The sequence below is a fragment of the Apostichopus japonicus genome, chromosome 14, assembly GCF_037975245.1.
Source record: "Apostichopus japonicus isolate 1M-3 chromosome 14, ASM3797524v1, whole genome shotgun sequence".
Taxonomy (NCBI): domain Eukaryota; kingdom Metazoa; phylum Echinodermata; class Holothuroidea; order Aspidochirotida; family Stichopodidae; genus Apostichopus; species Apostichopus japonicus.
This window is the reverse complement of record NC_092574.1, coordinates 13,277,288-13,297,474: the sequence shown is the minus strand read 5'-3', so window position 1 is coordinate 13,297,474 and position 20,187 is coordinate 13,277,288. Positions and strand designations below refer to the sequence as shown.

Genomic DNA, 20,187 nt, shown 5'->3' with positions numbered 1-20,187 from the left:
AGAAAGGGGAGAAGGAGTAGGGAACAGAGGAAAGTTAGTCATGTCCTTCCTGAATGTTCAGCCCATGAGGTTGAATGGTACGAAGGCGTTGCATCCAGAGCCTCTCTCTGCTGATACGTACTAGGTCAGGACGGCTACCTAAGGATTCAATCCCCTGTAGGGACATGTCGTTAATGGTATGGTTGGGAAGGTTAAAATGTTCTCCAACTGGGGTCTCAGTCTTCATGGTGTTGACTGTGGATCTGTGACCATAGAATCGCTTCTTGAGGGTGGTTTTGGTTTCGCCAACATACTGGATGCCGCAAAATCTACAAGAGATCAGATAGATGACATTGGTGGTAGTGCAAGTGATGTGACCCTTAGTCTTGTGTGTGAGTTGCATGCTGTGGCTGGTGATGGAATTGGATTCAACAATGTGGTGGCTGCAGACGATGCATCTCGAAGTACGATCACATTTGAAGGTACCATGCTGAATGGGTGTGGGGTTAGAAGTTAGAGGTGGAACAGCAGCACGTACAAGAAGGTCTCGTAGGTTGCGTGGTCGTCTGTAGGCGATGATGGGTTTTTCAGGGACGGCTCGTTGGAGTCTATCTGAAGTGAGGAGAATGTTGTGGTTGTTAGAGGTGATTTTCTGAAGGGCAGGAAGATTAGGGTGGAAAGTAACAACGAGGGGCAGCTTGTTGTCGCAATCTCGTCCCTTTTTGTCCTTCACTGCCAAAGTAGATGATCTGGAGAGGGAGCGGACTCTCTGAATGGCTTCACGCACCCTTCTGGCACTAGTCATAAACTTGGCGGAAAGGATGTTTCTCATATATTTTTGGTAGATTTAATTACAAGGAAATTCTACCTTCGCATCCACAGCAACGTCATTGGTTATAGGTTATCCCATGTCAGATGGTATCTTGGAAGTAATATTCTGGCCATTTAATGTTGAAGATCTAAAGTGGTGAACTTATGACAACATTTTATGTTAGTAATGAACTTAATAGTTTGTAGTGTTTCATTGCTTCAAGTGGTGATAAATTTGTGTGCAAGTGAATGTTATTGTGTAGGTCTACTATGAAAATTGTAAGTGATGAAGCATTTAGCCTGGCTGGTCAACTACTCAAGAACCAGAGGTGTAGACAAAGAAACTTTGAGGTACAGAGAATTGAGTTGCCTACTTTTAAAGGCAGATGAAGACTGAAGACTTTCGACAACTAATTAGCACAGCTCTACAGTGTCAATACTCAATAACTATACATTTGTGGTTGACACAAACAGTCATGTTGTTTATTGTTTCTCTCAAGTACACCTACACAGAGTTTGTTCAGAAATTACAGATAATAAATTTGCAAATTTAGCCTACCTTGTTTGTACTACAGAGATGCATACTTGTAAAAAAAAATGTAATGTTCAGGGTGGTTGTAATGTATGTTTTATGTCTTTACTCATGAAAATAATATAACTATTTTAAGAAATTCTGCATACAGATTGTAGTCTTGTGGTATTAAATTTGTTAAATTACATGGTTTTTCATTTCTTTCCTTTTTGATTGATTCTTACAGGTTATGATCAGATACAAGGTTAATATCTTTGGAGTCTCCTTTTGCTTGAGGTAGAGAGAAGCGCATCATGAGTGCCAAAGATGTTGAAACATCATCTAGAGCTTCATCTAGGAGAAGCGAAGGTACAACAGGTAAGCAATGATGGTCATGTCACAGGTCAAAGCAAAATTTACAGTTGAATCTGAATGTAAAAGACTTGTATCATTGGGGTCTGGTATGTTACACACATTTGATATCCAGTCATTCAAAACACTAAAATGTACACTAAATGTAATGTCAAACCCAAATTTAGCATTATGGGATATTCATCCCATCCTGTAAGTGCTCTCTGTGGTTAAGTAATGCCATCTACCAAATGGTGGAAGCTCAGTACAACCAGTAACTGGTATGACCTAACAGATTCTCCATAACTTTATAAAGTAGTCTTGGACGATTAAGCAATTAGTGGCTGTCTTTAATCAACTCCTATTTTTTCATTCCTGTAATCACTATGGTAAACAAGTTGCCAACAAGTGTCAGTGTGTCTGACTGCCGTTGCTTGCTAGTAGATGGTCCTATTACTCCCTGGTTGTGTTAGATTTGCAGCTCGTATTTTACTGTATGTGCCAGCGGAGTTTTAAAGTTCTGATTTGTTTGCATAGATGGTAAATAACAGTTCAAGAGGTTGATCCTGTGTACCTGTTTGTCCTTGCGGTTGGTTCCCTGGATATGCACTCTTTAATACAGCATATACAGCGTTTAGGTCAAATGATAATTGTTATTCCTATATTATCTATGTAAATTCCCATGTTGTATGTTAAAGTGCACATCTAATGTACTACGATTATCCAAACAGTTTATTTTAAAATCAAACATGTAAACAGTATTGGCAACAATACATGAGGTCAACTACAACTACTGTTTGTATCACCAGGGACGTAATATGCCTATCAGTATTGATGTGCAATGCCACGTTGAACACACTACTGGTGAAATTATTCATTGTGGGGTTCTCGAAGCTACTGTATTTGCTAGGATACCTTTAGGATACCAAAAATTTGACAGTGAACAATAGTTAACAGTTTAGTCGGCCATCAACCTTTCCTCTTTTAACAAAGCTACAAATGCTTGTACACCACTTGTATTGCTTTTACTACATACAGTAGGTGGATGGCCTAGGCCTTTCAACGCTCATTAAGATTAAGAGGTCTATTTGCTGTTCTTAGGCAGTATCAGAATCACTGCTGGAGTTAACTTAAGCTAGTCATTAACTTTGAAGTAATCAGAAACAACTTATTAATTATAGCGGTTACTACTGTAGTTTCTTGATTCTCTCAAGTTATGAACATTCCCATGCATTCTGGTTGAGATTGTTCCAGAATTTGAATACAAGATCAAGGAAGTACTTAGACTTCACTGTGCTCCTCTGCTGATAGTAGCACAAAGGCAGGGACCTTAGGATATAGGCTTTGTTGCAGTGTTTATATACATGTAATTAGGTACACACTGCATTGAATCAAACTAATGCAACTAGTATCAATTAGTGTCATTTGAAAAAGTGACCTGAAATAAGTGCAAAATGCTTATGAACAAAAATCAGGCTTTAGTTTTCATGATCTGCACTTAAGCTAAGATGTAGCCGGAGGAATAACACATTGTAGGGTACTGTACAGTATGTCATGTTTTGCTTGTGTTCTTCAAAGTGACTTGGGTTGAGGAAGGAAGTAATCACAAGCACGACCTGAAGTGTACATCACACCATTGTGATAAAAGGTTTTGTTTGTAATGTGCCCTCTGCTTTCTGTTCGTGTGTAGTGTAATGTTTCTGTTTATATGGTGAGAAAAACATGAAGAAGGTGATCATGTTGCATGCTCTCCTTTGTTGTAGTTTCGATGGCGATGGACAAGCAACATGGCCAATATGCTCCTAACATGCAAAGATGTATTTATGCCAGAGTTTTCACACAGAATCTTTTAAAGAGAATCTTAATTATGTTATTTTGTAAGTCAGAATATTGTAAACAAAATGTTCACACCTGAAAAACAAAACACTGTTTGTGCATTTTTTTACTTCTGTTAGTGAGACCTGTACAAAGTGAACTACCTTCATTCTTTCTCCTTTCTCTTTACCAGCCTCTGTGTACAGTGTCACTACAGATTCCACAGGTACTTACATCCCCTGGCTTGAGAGACAGAATGAGACCCAAGCTAAAGAATCGACGACGTCCTCCAACAGCTCAATATCCATCGACGTGAATGTCAAACCAGGTCAATATGTGCTCCAGACCTTGTTTGCAGAGTTCACTGTGCAGGCTCAAGTGAAGATTGAAAAAATCATGACGGATGCACAGGTGAGAGGATTCGCAATGGACAAAAGTGGTATCTGTTCACGACTTTACCCTCATGTTATCCCTCCTAACAAATATGCGTTACATTGGCATAAAAGTCTGCCCCGGACTCAAAACGAATGTAGAACTTAGAATTCTTGTGACAGTATCTCTTTAAAAAGTACTGTATTTAACTGCATTCCAAAAAGTGATTGCCTCGTCTGTGTTAAAAGTCATCAGAATCAACGAATTACTTTCTGCGTTTGTCTACAAGATCTCTCATGTTTGCCGGGAGCCCTGTTATGTCTGATATATTTGGTATACATGAAATTGTAAAAGATGTGTACATCATGTACTTCTCTTTTTTAGTGCCCCCTTGTGTCCTGTTTCCCTATAATGTTTTCTTTGATGCAATATCTCCAATCCTTTACAGAATGAGTCACTCTCCAAGTCACTTCAGAGAGGCGGAGACGAAAAGTTTGATCAGGTATGTCTGACGATAAAAGTAGGAAACTTTTCTTGTTGAATATATATGCAAAGGTTGCACTGCAAACAAAACTTGACCTCCAGTAATAAACAGTAGCTAGCAAGTAATCAATGCAATTGTGGTTCAGGTCATGTGGCCAAAGAGCCGGCTTATGTCCACTTATTTTAGTGATCTTCAAGTAAAAGGTGTACAGTTGAATTTCCAAAGTATTTACTTAATGAGATGATTCTATCTACAAAGGCATTTTGTTGCTTTGTCGCTATATTATCTATGCAAGAACTGAGGGAGACTTGGTTCCTTCATGTGAAACTGTTTGTTAGTGGTTTAAATTGTTTGTGTGTACCTGTAAGTTACCCAAGGACTATTGCATGTGAGTGAAAATAGTGTTAGGTAGGTTGTGTTCATGGAATACTAGTTAGTGTTCAGGGGAAACAAATTGTACAGTAAGTGAGCCTCATAATTTTTGTAAAACCAGTGATATTGTAGAAAATATTAGAGTAGAACCTAGTGGGCACTTCACTGAACATTTTAAGATGAAACATTCCAAGCTTCTCTGACCTTTTCTAAGCACTTTTTATTCCAACATAAGCGGTAGGGTGATGCAGCAAACAAGCTGTTAATACAACCGTGATGTCAATGCTAATAGGGCACGAAGCAGCTAGAGACAATATTTAGACAGTGTAATGGGTGAACTTGCTTACGACACAATATTTAGGCAGTGTAATTGTAGACAAACCAGTTAGTTCTGAGGTTTCTATGTAACAAATATTTAAAAAAATACTACAAAGGTGATACGTAAGCACTTGGCAGCACTATTTACATTAATGCCCTGAAGAAACGGTTTGATGATTACAACTTTACATTAGCATGCTGTAGTGACTGCATCCAGCAAACAAGTGATTTGCTTGACTGTTTACTTGACAACATCTAGTTTAGATTAACCACCACATTTCAAGAATTAGGAGATATGTGGGCAACCATTGTTAATGCTGAAGATCCAGCCAAGTTTTCTGTGCTTTGCTTGCCTAGGATTTCAGTTTGCGCATTGGTGGTTTGGAATATTGTGAAATGTCTAAATATTACAATAGTCACATTAGTTTACATCCATAAATCAGTATCTGTTAACCTAACTGATATCATTGCAGTTACTCAGTTCTTTAAGTGCTGTGGCTGAGCACTGTCTCCCATCATTGCTAAAGACGCTGTTTGATTGGTACAAAATGCAAAGCGAAGAAGAGGGAAGCTCATCTCAGGGATCAGCTAAGAGCAAAGAGTAAGTGTACTTCCTTGTATCATCTTTTTATGACATTTACATCTTTGATTGATTTAATTTACTTCGCTCCTCGCTTTTCACTCTTGCTCTACCCTGCCTGAGTGAACTGGTGACCTCCTTCAGCACTGTACGCCAATCAAAACCGGTCACTTTCCTCTGAAGTATGCTGGCAATAGAGCTCCAACATGCAGTTATATTTGTAGGAGTAGGAAAAGTAGAGAATGATGAATGGTTGTGTCTCATTGAAGTTCAATTATTTGTTTGGTGAATTTAACTTGAACAGGATAGTATCGTGCCTTGATAATATTTGCACAGCTTTGTGAATTTGGTCAAACTTTGTCATAATGCATGAAACATAAATTCATACTTTGATTGACACAGGGAAATATGCCTTGGAGATCAATGGTAGCCATGGAGATCATTGGTTGTAACACACTTCCAAAGCCAAGGTTCTCCTGACATTTGTTTTGAAAAATCTTGTCTCAAATCCTACCATCTCCAAGCTGAAATAATTCGAGCAAGCTTTCACTCCCAAAAGGTTGTTGCAAATTAGTACTGTGAGATAGAATGATTGGCTACAATTGTTTTTATTTCTGCAGTAAAATAACTGAAAGATTATTTACATTATTTTGTATCATATGTTAATGCAAAGTGAATACAACTGGTTTTTGAAAGAAATTTTGCTTAATATTTCCATCTGGTGATTGTCTGTCTATCTTTACCACTATCTAAAGTACTTCTTATTGTTTTACAGGGAAAAGGATTACGTCTCAGAGAGAAGAGATGTAAGTACTTAGAAAACGTTACTTGTCTTTTTCAGCCAGACACTTTGACATCATCAACAGCCAAGCTCTAAAAACAATTTTTTTTTACAAAAACTAAAGCAAATTACTGCCTTTTGAAATTGCCGTCTGAACTATGAACAAATTCAGAGAACACATGGAAGAGTTTGATAGACTCTTTTACATATGTATAAATGGTATAAGCTACACATATTAGGATATATCCTAGAAAAGGTTAGGATATATGCTACATAGTTTTCCGTTCTTAGTATTATTTATATGACCGTTTCATATCTTGTATTACCTGATGGGACATTTCATTAACTTTTTGTTATTAATATATTTGGATGTTAACAGGTATAATTTATTAAACATGACACTCTTTGTTCTATTGTGGTAAGGGTTTTTGCATTGATATTGTTTCATTTTCAAAATTAAATGCTGCCTTGGTTTGCATTATAATATGACCTCTGACAGAATTTCATATTAACATAACGTTCTTTGTTTTTACTATATAAAAAGATTAGGAATCAGTGGGAGCTTTTGTCGTCAATGTGACATTTCTTTGTTATCTGTATTACCAGCTGGATATTAACAGTGTTTTATAATAAACGTGACATTACTTTGTTATTCTATATTACCAGCTGGCTGTCGATGGTGTCTTCTGCCTGGTTCTCATTGAGGTGCTCAAGCAGCTTGCCAGACACCCTGTCCCAGAGGAGATGGTAAAGAATGTAGAAGACTTGGCTTTCAAACATTTCAAACCAAGGGAGGAGAGGTAAGCCATCCTCCTATCCTTTCCGGTTAAATTTACATTTTTTGTTTTCTTTACAAGTGTTTTGACTGTTGACAAATGATAAAAATAATTAGGAAATAAGTTTAATTGTGTTCAAGGGTTTGTATGTGTGTGTGTGTAGTTGTTCTCCAGATTAGTTGGCCATTTGACAGTGAGTTTTATGCAGGTGACTTGCTGTCATGGTTTTTAGCAGATATTAAAGGTCAAAATAAAATAAAACTGTTAGCAAACTGCTTATCCACTAGAGAGCCTGTGTAAGAGAATGTGTTAAAGTAAGTACGCCTGACGTTTCGATACTAGCAGGATCTTCTTCAGTGGCTGAATGACAAGTAACAGTAACAGAAGGGACAAAAACACCACAGAATACAGACAGGTTAATGAGCATGGTGAACACAAAGAGATATATGTAAGGGGATTAGTAGACAAGGGATGGAGAGTAGAAAGAAAGATATTAAAGGTAAATAGTGTTACTATTATCGATGGAAAGGTGTGGTCCTTTCCCAAAGGGGTGCATTGCACAGAAATCAGCTAACCTCTTATAATATCATCGTTTACTCACAAATAATGGTTGCTTTGGTTTTGGAGGTGTGGGCTGAATTGGGAGTATTCAGGAAGTGGAGGTCAAAGGTTAGTGAAGGTCATTTGATATATTTTTTTATCTTAATCAACCTTTTTCACAAGAGTTTTGACTCTAAACCAATTGAATTTTGATGCAACGAGGTTCAAGTTTTAATTTCTTTCTTATTGGGGTGTTTTTTTGTTGTTGTTATAATTCCATGATAGTCAATAACATTTTTTTGTCCTTCTCAAAATAAGTTGGGAACTTGCTGTCATAACCTCTACCTGATATATTTATCGCAAAGAAAGAGCATGACCAATGTATTGTCAATGTTTCTTCCATTTCAAGTGTTCAACCAGATCCTAACAGAGAAAACTTCCAGTTCATAGCAGATTTATATGCTGAAGTTCTGGGCGTTCTTGCACTAGACTCCTTCATTTCCGTAAGGAGACGTTTTGCATCCGAGTTGAAAGGTCTTCGGTCAGAGCCGCAGACAGAACACAACACCAAGGCAATAATAAGTTTAATAAAGGGACTGAAGTTTTACAGGGTCAAGATGTATCCTGTGGAAGCATTTGAGAACTCCTTTATGCTCTTGCATGAATGCGCTAACTATTACCTGGAAGTCAAGGATAAATCCATCAAATATGCCTTGGCAGGGCTTCTAGTGGAAATCCTCATACCAGTGGCAGCGGTGAGTCATTAATCCTTGGTTTTGCCTTTAAAAAAACACTATCATTGTATATATGTACATAATATCAAAAATGAAGAAATGCAGAATACTAACTAAAAGACTTGTAAATAATGCTATAGAATTAAAAATTAGAGGTATTATTAATTTAGGCTAAGTATTTTGTAATTATCAGATTTCTTTGTCATTTGTGCAGTGAAATAATTTTATTTATTTTTTATTTTTGAAAGTTTGTAACAACAGTAGAGCAATACTGTATGTATGCTCAGAAGAGACTAACAGTGATCATCTACAAAGGATATTTCTTTTTTGGGTCATTGGAGTTATTGTTATTTTAATGTTGATATATTTTTGTTACATTTAGGTTGTGTTAACTTTACTTGCATCTGTGTAGAACTGTAAGATAATTCAAAACTCTCCCAACACCCCAATAGATGTCCCATATATATATATATATATATATATATATATATATATATGCACATAGATATATATGTTTCTTTCTTCTTTCATATAGAAAGTGAACAATGAGGTGAATATCCCAGTGCTTAAGAACTTTGTAGATAAACTATATCAGCGGACAATTGACCAGTGCCCCAAGAGGAAGAAAGCCCTGGATATATTCCCTCTGATCACCTGCCTTCTTTGTGTCAGCCAAAAAGAATTTTTCCTCAACAAGTGGTACACATTTCTTGAGAAGTGGTGCTTCCAAGAACTCAAGGTAAGGCTTGCAACATACAAGAGTAGGATACATGTAAAAAACTGAGTTTTGTGTACTCAGTCTTCTACTGGCTTTACTTTCTTGGTATTTCTTGTAAAAGAATGGGGGGGGGGGGGGGCATGAGACTAAGATTTACCGTCTCTTCTGGGTCTATGTCATTGGTATCAAATGAGAAAGTAATATTTATGAAGCCTGTAACCTTGATACCCTTTCTCCCATACCATAGAACAAGAACCCAGTCTACTCCAGAGTGGCATTGGAGTCCCTCTACCGTCTCCTGTGGGTCTACGTCATCCGAATCAAATGCGAAAGCAATAATCAAACGAACCAAAAGTTGAGCGGGATTGTCAACGCCCTCTTTCCGAGAAACGACCGAAAGGTGGTCCCGAGGGATACCCATCTGAATATCTTTGTCAAGATCGTCCAGTTCATCGCTCAAGAGAGATTAGAGTACGCAGTGAAAGAAATCATCTACGATTTAATGGGAGTGAACAACAGAAACAGGGTACTGTATCCAGAGGTGAGTTTGACCGACAGTTTGACAACGTTAGAGGCAGAGTTGCGACGAGTCGTGACTCGAGGCAGCAGTCTTCTAAAGTGATTTAGCGATCGTTTCTTCTGCCAAAGATAAAGATGCAATGATTTGTGTCAATGACTCGACTGGGAGTCAGGAAATTCACTGATAATGACTCAGCTTCACCTTTTAATTAAAGTGACTTGTAACGACTCTGGTCAGAGGTCACAGGAAGTGACGATATGGTTGTGAATCGCAGTCTGGTAATGATGTATTACATCATCTATGAAAAAATTAAAGCAGAGGTTTGTAATGCAAGTAGCAAAGACCCCAAGAGGGGTGTATCATCATACTTCTTACTTATTTTACTTATTTCTGTACAGCGCTTGAGATTTTATTGGTAAGCGCTTTATAAATAGCACATATTATTATTATTACAGATGAAAGCGGAGAACATTAACCCTTTAGTACAAATTACCTTTTTGGCTGTCTGTGCTTGGCTGTCTGCGTCTTAATGTTCTGCAAGTTTACCAAACCTAAGACAAAAGCTTTAGAAGAAACTAAGACATCCTCTTTAATTGAGCATGTGTTTGGCCTTTCACTTCTAGAAATGTCATTTTCTAGACACGTCTGTGTTAATCGCATCCTAAATAAAAAATCTTACAAGGATATGAACAAAGGAGAACTGACTAAGAAAATTATAACCAATGGAAAAGAACGAAAGTAATTTATGGAACCCCGTTCTAGCCATAAATTTTCTTTGATCTCTTCCAGTTTGGGTTAAGTTAGTTCTTGAACATGACATGATAAAATGTTTAGTACTTGCAGCAGATATCTCATACCACAACTTTATTGCTATTTTTTCCAATCTTATTCTGTTCCAGAGAATAAATATCGGACTAAGAGCCTTCCTAGTCATAGCAGACAGTCGTCAACAGAAAGAGGGCGCTCCACCCATGCCGGCCACGACCCGTATCATGCCCTCCGGTAGCACACTGAGAGTACGTAAGACGTTTCTCAGCAAACAACTCACGAACGATGCCGCCAAGTCTATCGGAGTGGACGGCATTTTTGCGAGCATCAAGAAGGCGCTAGAGAACATCATCAGACAACTGGATACAACTGTCGGAAAAACACTCCTCATGACCAACGCTCAGTCCAAGGAAGTGGACGACATCCTGACGTAAGGAAACCAATCGAGAACAATCGTAATCTTTGTACCTCTGATGAGATCTGTTAGTGAATCTGGAGTCTTAGATGTTGCTTGTAACTAAATGATTGCGTGGATCTAAGCTATGACATTCATAAAATACAATAAATTAGCCACATCTTGCCTCACAAATATCCGTAGGAAGCGTTCTTTCTTGTGAAAGACTCATATCTTTGTTGATGTGAAGTCATATATTTATTAAGATAATCATATAACATAACAATGCAGAAACTGTAGAGAACTCCACTGTGTTAGTTTACTATGTACAATTGGTGATTCTTGCTTGTGTATGTATCTCTTACCTTGCCCCAAACTATGACCAAAGTTCTTTCTACTTTTGTTTTACTGTAGATGATTAATAAGAGAAAGTTCTCGGTGTTAAGTTTCCCAGTTACATTATATGGTATGTGGAAATGTGATAAATGCTTGTATCAAACTGAACGTAAGTTAAAAGAAGAAGTCGGCTGGATCCTCCATCTGAAATAAGTTGCACGAAAATGAATGTTCTTACTTCTTCCAGACCTGACCGGAAACCAAAGATAGAGCTGTTTCGTACCTGCGTGGTGGCGATCCCTAGGATCATTCCAGACGGTATGAGCAGGAAAGACCTACTTGAGCTGTTGTGCAGGCTCACCGTCCACAGGGACGATGAACTCAGAACGTAAGTTATGACAAAACAGGAAAGAAAGCATGTGGATTTAAGCGCTCGGAATGCAAATGATGACAACATTACATAGTAAAAAATAATATAATTTTAAATAAACTACCTGTGATGCACAGAGATGGTGAACTCATAATGTTAAGTCACGACCAGACAAGAAGAAGGTATATAGTTTTAACTTTAAGCCTTGCACAGGGATGACATTCCAAACATGGGGGTCATGATAAGACAGGGGAAAAGTAGTATATATGGTTAGAAGCACTAGGGCTGGACTGTGGGCTTAGCAATTGTAGGAACAGCAAACTCCGATGTAAACAGAATGATAACGAGACAGAAAGGGGTTAACTTAGTTGAAACTACTTAGCAGTTGCTATGCAGGCTGGACTGTTTTCTTGGAACCTTGGGTTTGTTTCTGTGGTTTGAATGTCTAAATAGAGAGACTTCTACTGCTGAATGAGGTGGATCTTCATTTCGTTGGCTCCAGATTGGTTATTGACCGAGTGTTGTAAATGACAGATGAAGGTTCTAACCATATGTTCTCATGTTGCTCCTTAGTATAGACAGCTTTAGTTCATCAACTATGATAGTTTGGGAAGAAACTCAGATAATTCCTCCCAAGTCTTAAACAATTCGTTCCATACCGATTTTCTCAAAACGATAATATTAAATAATACTGTAGACGAACCTAAAATAACAATGTCGATGTGTCTAATCAAGATTGTAGCATTCCGAGTGTTTATTATTAAGACAATAAAGGTTTGGCGTTGGAAAACTCGATGGTAAACGCAGGCATTAAACTAGTGTGTTTGATAGACACCAAAGAAACTGAAAAAAAGAGGGGTATGCAACGTTAGAGAAATATATTGAAACAGTTGAAATCACAGATGAATAATAGTCAGTTCTTGTTTTCCCATGATTTGTTTTTAACAGACTGGCAGGAACCTCATTACAGACAATTGTAGTAGATCTAGCCGAGTGGAGAGATGACGTACTGAGCTGCTTCACCACGTTTATCTTAAAGGAGGTGCACGATACCGTTCCTCTCATCTTGGAGAATTCTGTCAGAACGTTACTCAACTTTGTACAGCACTGGAAAAATGCTGTCAGCAGCCAGGAGGATAAGGTAGTTAATGAATACAACAGTTTAATGTGTGAACTTTTGCATAGCAAGTGTGAAAATGTTGTGAAAAATTATCGTTAAGTGATGAAAGTGGAAACAAGTATGACTAAAATGTTATATATATATATATATATATATATATATATGTGTGTGTGTGTGTATCCAGTAAAACATTGGCTGTGTCTTACCAATTTCCATGAAAACATGACTATTAGCTGATTGCTTCATCACCATTCTCTCCCACTTTTTGGCCTGAAATCCCTTTCCCCTCATAGTAAGTATTAAAGGCCCCTGCTAGCCAGCGGAGTCCATAAAGGGACATGTTTACAACATAACTGGACACAAATTTGTGCTAGACAATATTTTATCTTTCACATAACCCTATTGGATTAGCTTTCAGGAAGCTGATACCAAAGTTAATAATCCAAGAGAACCCTACCTTAACGGGTCAGTCCAAGAACTTTCATTTCTCCTGGTTTGGGTGTCATCAAACTCATAAATCTTTCTCTTGATTGTAAATTTAGACCAAGTATCAGTTGCTGCTCATATTTCAAGGGTGGTTTACGTAAAGCAATTCTTTCACAGTAAACGTCTTGTTCTTGTTGTCCTAATTGTTGGTGTACGATTGATTTTTATTTTCGTTTCGATCAGCTTCCAGCCCACCCTCCATACGAGCGGAATCCCTCAGCCTACACCCTGAACATGGTTGAAGGGGTTGCCTTGGTGTTCCTGTGTAGCTGTCGGCCCCTAGTTAGGAGAGTAAGCTACTCTCTCCTGAAAGAAATCAGAGCTCTGTTTGGTATCATGGGCTACTCAAGGGTGAGTTGAGTATATTGTTACTCTTAGGAATGGGTTTTAAGTTACAGAGTTCAGAGAAAAGAGTATGGAATTCAAGGGGTGATAATTTATCAAAGGAAGTTAAATATGAGTTGAGCACCGTGGTACTCACAGGAATGGTTTGAATAGAATTTCCAACAACAATTTAAAAAAAATACATATTTAAAAGAAAGAGTATCGAATTCAAGGTGCCATAATTTATCAAAGGGTTTATTAAATCAATTAAGGTAATATAAATTGTACATCTCTGCACAGCTCTAGAAAAGCTACAAAATCACATTTACTGCAGACTTGTTTTGAGTCTGTACTCATAGCTTAGCGTAGTTGCCTTTGCTTGTACCCACACTCCATCACATTTACTGGTACACTGAACCTTTTTTTTTAATCTAGATTAGATTTTAGTGCAAGAACAGGTAAGCAGTCACACCAACACTTAGATCCTTTAGTACTCGTTCTCGTACTCATAACAAAGGGTTATTATATTTTTACCTATATCTCTGTCGTTTTTGTACTGCAAAGTCTGTTGTAATGTATCATTATGTTCATAGATGCATTATCATATAGAAACCCATACAATCACACATGACATTAGATTGCAAGAGTTTTGGAGAAGTACGAGAATCACGACTGCCAAGTTAATATGGGAAATTCAAGTAGTCTGCTTATAATATGTCATCTTTGAAATATTTCTTGAAACTTTATTTCAAGATCAGTTGAATGTGTAGAATGGTGTGAATTATTGTTCGTTTGAATCTCTATTTTTTTAGTGTGAAAATATTTTAATTTTTCTCTAAGTTGGAACTAGAATATATGTCTCTACTCTTCCTCTCAGATGGATGATGATCCGGTCATCGATGTGCTAGACAGAGCCTGTCCTGGAATCGTGGAAAGTTTCATCAACCAATTGCCACCAGGAGAAAAGGTCAGTGGTCACCTTTTGTGTGTTGTCTTTGTAACTTTCAAAGGTCACGTTCGTACCAAAGTAATACACAGCCCTGTTAATAGCAAGGACGAACTGCGATTGGTACTTTCATGTCAGAAACATATTGTTGGGTAAGACTTTAAAGTGAGAAATGCTTCATTTTTTGGTTTCCAATGAAGATACAAAGGATCTTGTTTTGCCTGTGATCATTTTCAAAAGGAACCAAGTCTTGCTTTGCTCATTCAAAATTTCTTTTGAATTTACGCGCTCAGTTTCGTATCGATCCAGTTTTCTCGAGGTTACATCGTATAAAAGTGGTATTGCTTTTATAAGCTCACATAAGTTAGCATTTCTGTTCAGACAGCAGCAGCGTGTACTAAAGAATAAATGTCACAGCAATGACATCAACTACCATTAATAGTATGTATGTATGTATGTATGTATTTAAGATCCTCCTGCAAGCAGGAACTCGCGAAGAAGCCTCATTGGCTTATCAAAGCCGCAAGCTGACCAAAGTCAGTCTCTTACATTCATATTTACATCCATGATTATGAATTGTCAATTGTCAACAACTCTGTAACTGGACGACATGCATTAATCTTGGAGTGACTCGAACCGGGGACCTTATGATTGGACCTTATGATTGGAACCTTATGGGACCTTATGGGGGACCTTATGATTGGAAGCCTTATGATTGGACCTTATGATTGGGACCTTATGATTGGAAGGCACCGGCGTTAACCACTGAACTAACACTCCGTAATAGTATAGTAATCTGATATAAAAATAATCTGAGATTGTTTCTTTGCCATCTTTTATGAAACCACACAGGCCATGATCATCTCCCTCCAAACCATGGATCTTCACTGGGTACTAGAGAGATCCATCACCCAGTGGTCCGGCAGTACCTACGAAGCATCCACCAGCGACAGCCTCAGCAAGTTGGCTTCCAGAGGGATGGGAGGGTTTGATCCCTGGATCACCTGTATCGCTCGTTTCTTCGGCAAGAACTGCCTGCCTCACTACTGTCCGTCTGCGGTCAGCCATGCCTGGCCGGCTGTCTTCACCAGACTGACTCAACTCAACAGCCAGATTGATCCAAAGTAAGAGAAAAAAGAGGGAATAAATCCTAAAATTACCTCAGTTTCTATGATCTAAACTGTTGAAGTAGATATGTATGTTTGTATGTATTTTAGATCCTCCTGCAAGCAGGAACACGCGAAGAAGCCATCATTGGCTTATCAAAGCCGCAAGCTGACCGAAGTCAGTCTCTTAGATTCATATTTAACGTTCATGATTATGAATTGTTAATTGTCAACAACCCTGTAACTGGATGACATACATTAATCTTGGAGTGACTCAAACTCGGGGCGCTATAAAAAAGGAGATCTAAAAAAGTCTTGGGCGAGATCTGTTTTGGTTCAGTATGTAAGATATCTGCATCACATAGTTGTTATGGACCTTGAAAAGGCTCTCTAAATAATATAATGATGTTCTGTCATATATCTCTGTTTTCTGCACGATATGTCCATCAAGTTAGCTACCATATTTCGATCCAATAGGCTACTATGCAACTGCGTGTAGACCTTTACGTTGTTTCTCTACAGGGGCACAAGCAACACAGCATACATTATTCTGTTCCGTTTTATGCAACTTTATGGATATGGTCACATCATGCAGTACAACGTACAACTTGGCAGACATTCTTGACAGTCTCACTGAGTGCCAAAATGGTCACCTGAATAAATTTTTGAATCTGCCAAGTTTATGTTTTATGTCAGCCACATAGTTTGTTTATTTTGGATGTATTTTTTAGAACATGGCTGTGTCTCTAAAATACCACAATATTTGGTGAATCCTTTTATATTTTATTGCGTTTTTTCATAGTCCATTGATAGATTGGAACTCATCAAACTGATGAATGGTTGTCGAACAAACGCTTGTTGTTATACTTTGTCAAAGTGAAAGGTATCGAAAAAAGTTTAAACCATAAAAAAAATCATTTTAATTACATTTGATGACGTCCAAGATAACGAATAGCACTTCAATAAAATAAACAACAACATGCATTAAAGAACTCCTGAAAGTTAAGGTTGATTCATCTAAAGTCTCTATTTTACTTTATAGTGCCCCATCTGAAGGCAGGATGCCTCACATTCGACCTCGGAAGATCATGTACCCCATGGATGACAACCAGGCCCTCTGGAAGAACTACCTGGTTTGTGGGTGCAGCTGTGCCCCTGCCAGTGCTGGTTATCAGACCCCGAGCAGATGTCTGTCGCCAGAACCATCAAAGTAACTATCATGCTAATCTAACCAAATTCTCTTTTGTTCTTTTGAGGTGAAGGAGGGGGTGGAGTGGGGTAAAATGAGTGTTTTAACTGGGGGGGAGGTTCTTGAGGACTATATCCGTCCCATTTGCTAATTACAAATGAAGGTGATAGAATATGTTACAGAAATTTTTTGGGGGGGAAATGGAAAGGAAGATTCAATGTCCAAATTGTTGGATGATTGTTTTGCGGTTTTTTCATTACTTGCCCACACTTCCAGGCTTACGCTGTTCCGTAAAGTGTTGAAGTATATCCTTCTCAACCTAAAAATCTTGTTAGTATTTTTATATTTTGGAGTGTTTAGTTAGTAACTATAAAGTTGTTATATCCAAGCCTTTTTTCCTCTCTCTCTTTTTTTTTCTGGTTTGTTTTCCATCTTGTTGTATTTTGTTAGTTTATTCCTGTCGTCTAGTGTTTATTTGTGGTAAGGTAGGGTGCTTGCTAACATGCTCAAAAAATGCTTAAAAGGCCTTTGTTTTTGAGTCCCAGGTCAACCTGTCTACAGTAAATTACCTGCAGAATTAAAAATAAGAAACACTGTCCTGCAACTCGGACTATTAATACTTATTATCAGTTGACAGAAATTTATGGAAAAGAAAAGAAAAAAAAATTGAAAATTAAGTTTGTTAAATAAAAAGTAAAAATATTGAAGAATATTTGGTGATTGCTTTTTTTTGTGTAGCATGGTATACTTTTGTCTTGCAGTAGCGGGGCTACGTCGGTAGACACCCTGCAGCCCCCATCTCAGTTTTCACTGGGATTGGACAAGGTCCAGTATACGTCCACCTCTGTCTCAGCAGCAACTCTCTTCAAGCAGTTAGTTCCGCTTCTGAAATGTGAAAATACGGATGCAAGAGAAGCAGCCATTAACGGTCTCAGCTGGTCTAATGTTGCCTCATTCAGGTGAGAAAGTGACAAGAGGAAGGAAATATTGTTTGTTAATTTTGAGTTACATTTACAAAGTGGTACTGGCAATGGTGTGTATCTGCCGTACCTCATTCATCAATCTTGTGGTCAAAATGTAACTTCATGTTTACTCCTCTACAGCTGTATTTGATCCGAGAACCCATCTCCCGCAGCCCAACCACCACCTCTCCCCCCCCCCCATTAACCCCTCCCAATGTGGTTCTTTTTGTAAGGTTAGCATATTATATTGAAAGCTCATAGACCAGAATACAGTGACAGGGCATGGATCTATATGCAGTGAAAATATATTTGTACATATTTATTATTTCATGTTATTTCAGGTGTAATGTCAACATGTTGTTTTTCTTTACCCTACAGAGATTTAATGGATGAACTTCAACCATTTATGAAGGAAGCAACCGAAAGAAAACAAGAGGTTAGTTAATTTACCGTCAAAAATTTATCAAACATTGAATTATGTATTCGGTAGCATTTCTTTGACAGCGATAATGTTTGTCCTTCTTTGCTCTTGAATCTCTTCCTCCCAAAGAACAGCATTTGGTTTTTAAGCTATTAAGTAAAATACTACTTACCATGATACTAAGTAATTTTAAAGTAGAGTTTAAATGTTTTTAGGTAATGATAAATTTTTAAACTTAAACATTTACACTGTAATTCAGTAGCACAAAGTTTTGTTAGTTAATGATATAATTTTCAATTTGTTTTTATTACATAGTGTGATATGGTAACATTTGTAGATACATGCAGTGTTGACTCAGTAGTTAAGGGTGAATGGAATGTTGCTTACAACCAGTAATATAATTTCCTAATATATATAAGGTCCCTTATAACAAGTACAGATTATTCAGTCTTATGATCCTGTAATAATATCTTTGTCTAGTGATGCTCAAGGTAGCTATAATGGAGATCTCCAGCCACGCCCTAAATGAACAGAGGGGGCTGTAATATCGGTCCTTTCTAGTTTCACGAAACTTGACAAGCTGCGGTCTCTGAAATCACTGAGAATTCCACTTGAAGACTCTGTGACGGACTCTTCTGGGCAAACTACCCGCACATTCCCTAATTCACACATAGTGTGACATACTTGGACTATCATGGTTTTTACCACTCATACATAACTAGCAAATGTTGCCCACCGTTCACTTGTCAACTTTACACACGTCTGGTCCTCAACCAATCAGAAAGCTTCTTTTAGGTATCGTCATTCAAGTCTGCTATGCAGAGTTTAAGTTTTGAGCCTTAGTAAAACTTGACACTCAAGATCCCATCAAATAGTGATAATTATTGTTATGTTGTGTTTATCACCCCCTCTATATATATGGCCATGTTATTGATATTTGGCTGTCACTGTAAATAATAACATCATCCACAATATTTCTTTTATCACATCATCCACCAAATATATTTACCTTCATTTTTTAACAGAACATGAGGAGAAAACGGAGACGAGATTTCCTCAGAGTTCATCTGATACGTCTCTTTGAGTTACTCGCGGACCATGGTCTTCTAAGGGATTGGTAAGACCACAGGAAGTTAGAAGTAGCAAGATTTATATATTACGGGAAATACACGATGTTAGTTTAATTCGGGGTTAGCACGTTTAGTTTAGTGAGCTCAGAGGATCAGGAAGCCATTCACAGGTTCATTGGAAACCCTAGGTCCGAGTGGTATTAATGGACAAATAACAAATTGTATCTCTGTTCAAAAATGTGCAGTAAGATGCTGATAATTGGATTGGGTGTTCAAAAGTATTGTATTATATGGTTTGGTAACGTTACTTCTCATACTTTATTGTAATGTAACATGGAAAGATAATGTTATTAATGTAACAGACATTGTAATATGTGAAGATCGGCTGTATGAAACAATAGATTACGAATAAAGGATGGTAAAATGAAAGCAATTATAATAATGGGCTTCCCTACGTGGTGTATAGAATGTGTCAGCTTTTATAAAGCAACTTTTACTTTCATTTCCACAGTTGCTAGTTTTATTAAGTCAGCAATTTAAAATTAACCATTCGGTATGAAACAATTGATAAGACATCTGTTTTTTTCTTTAATTGATATTTTCAGTTGCTCTTGTACAGTGATCAAGGACTGTGCCACCTTGCATCAAACATTTATTTCCTACGTGGACGGCATGAGACAGGTCTTGGACGCAGAGGGAGACAAAGATTCACCAACATTAGTAGAGATTAGACTTCACTACAGTGGTTTCATTCATAGACTTATCAGGAATTTACCAGGTACAAACAGTCATATTCCCTGGATAAAAACATTGAAAGAACCAGAAATAAGTATTCAAAGACAAATAAGTCACTAACTGAAATGGAGATTAGACTCCACAACAGTGGTTTCATTCATAGACTTATCAGAAATTTATCAGATGCAAACAGTCCTCTTCATAAGAGAAAGGTTATCATTTCTATTTAGGTTTTACGAAAGAATGACCCATCATTAAATACTTAATTTCTGTCTTGTACACTTGTTGTATATGCTTTA

The 20,187-nt window shown here is 37.6% G+C and overlaps 1 protein-coding gene across 6 annotated transcripts in view; it reads left to right on the top strand.

Annotated features, from left to right (window-relative positions):
• Positions 1-20,187, top strand: part of LOC139980297 (protein furry homolog-like) — a 67,972-nt gene that overhangs the window by 1,080 nt on the left and 46,705 nt on the right. For all 6 annotated transcript variants that reach the window (XM_071991851.1, XM_071991850.1, XM_071991849.1 and 3 more), the window contains exons 2-21: positions 1,548-1,678; positions 3,660-3,877; positions 4,287-4,340; positions 5,486-5,613; positions 6,368-6,398; positions 7,040-7,173; positions 8,099-8,444; positions 8,959-9,162; positions 9,389-9,682; positions 10,561-10,859; positions 11,407-11,547; positions 12,478-12,670; positions 13,319-13,486; positions 14,337-14,426; positions 15,258-15,529; positions 16,554-16,721; positions 17,462-17,659; positions 18,041-18,098; positions 19,109-19,200; positions 19,759-19,931. In XM_071991851.1, the coding sequence (XP_071847952.1) occupies positions 1,615-1,678; positions 3,660-3,877; positions 4,287-4,340; positions 5,486-5,613; positions 6,368-6,398; positions 7,040-7,173; positions 8,099-8,444; positions 8,959-9,162; positions 9,389-9,682; positions 10,561-10,859; positions 11,407-11,547; positions 12,478-12,670; positions 13,319-13,486; positions 14,337-14,426; positions 15,258-15,529; positions 16,554-16,721; positions 17,462-17,659; positions 18,041-18,098; positions 19,109-19,200; positions 19,759-19,931 (3,325 nt within the window). In that variant the 5' untranslated portion in view covers positions 1,548-1,614. The remainder of the gene's footprint in view (positions 1-1,547; positions 1,679-3,659; positions 3,878-4,286; positions 4,341-5,485; positions 5,614-6,367; positions 6,399-7,039; positions 7,174-8,098; positions 8,445-8,958; positions 9,163-9,388; positions 9,683-10,560; positions 10,860-11,406; positions 11,548-12,477; positions 12,671-13,318; positions 13,487-14,336; positions 14,427-15,257; positions 15,530-16,553; positions 16,722-17,461; positions 17,660-18,040; positions 18,099-19,108; positions 19,201-19,758; positions 19,932-20,187) is intronic.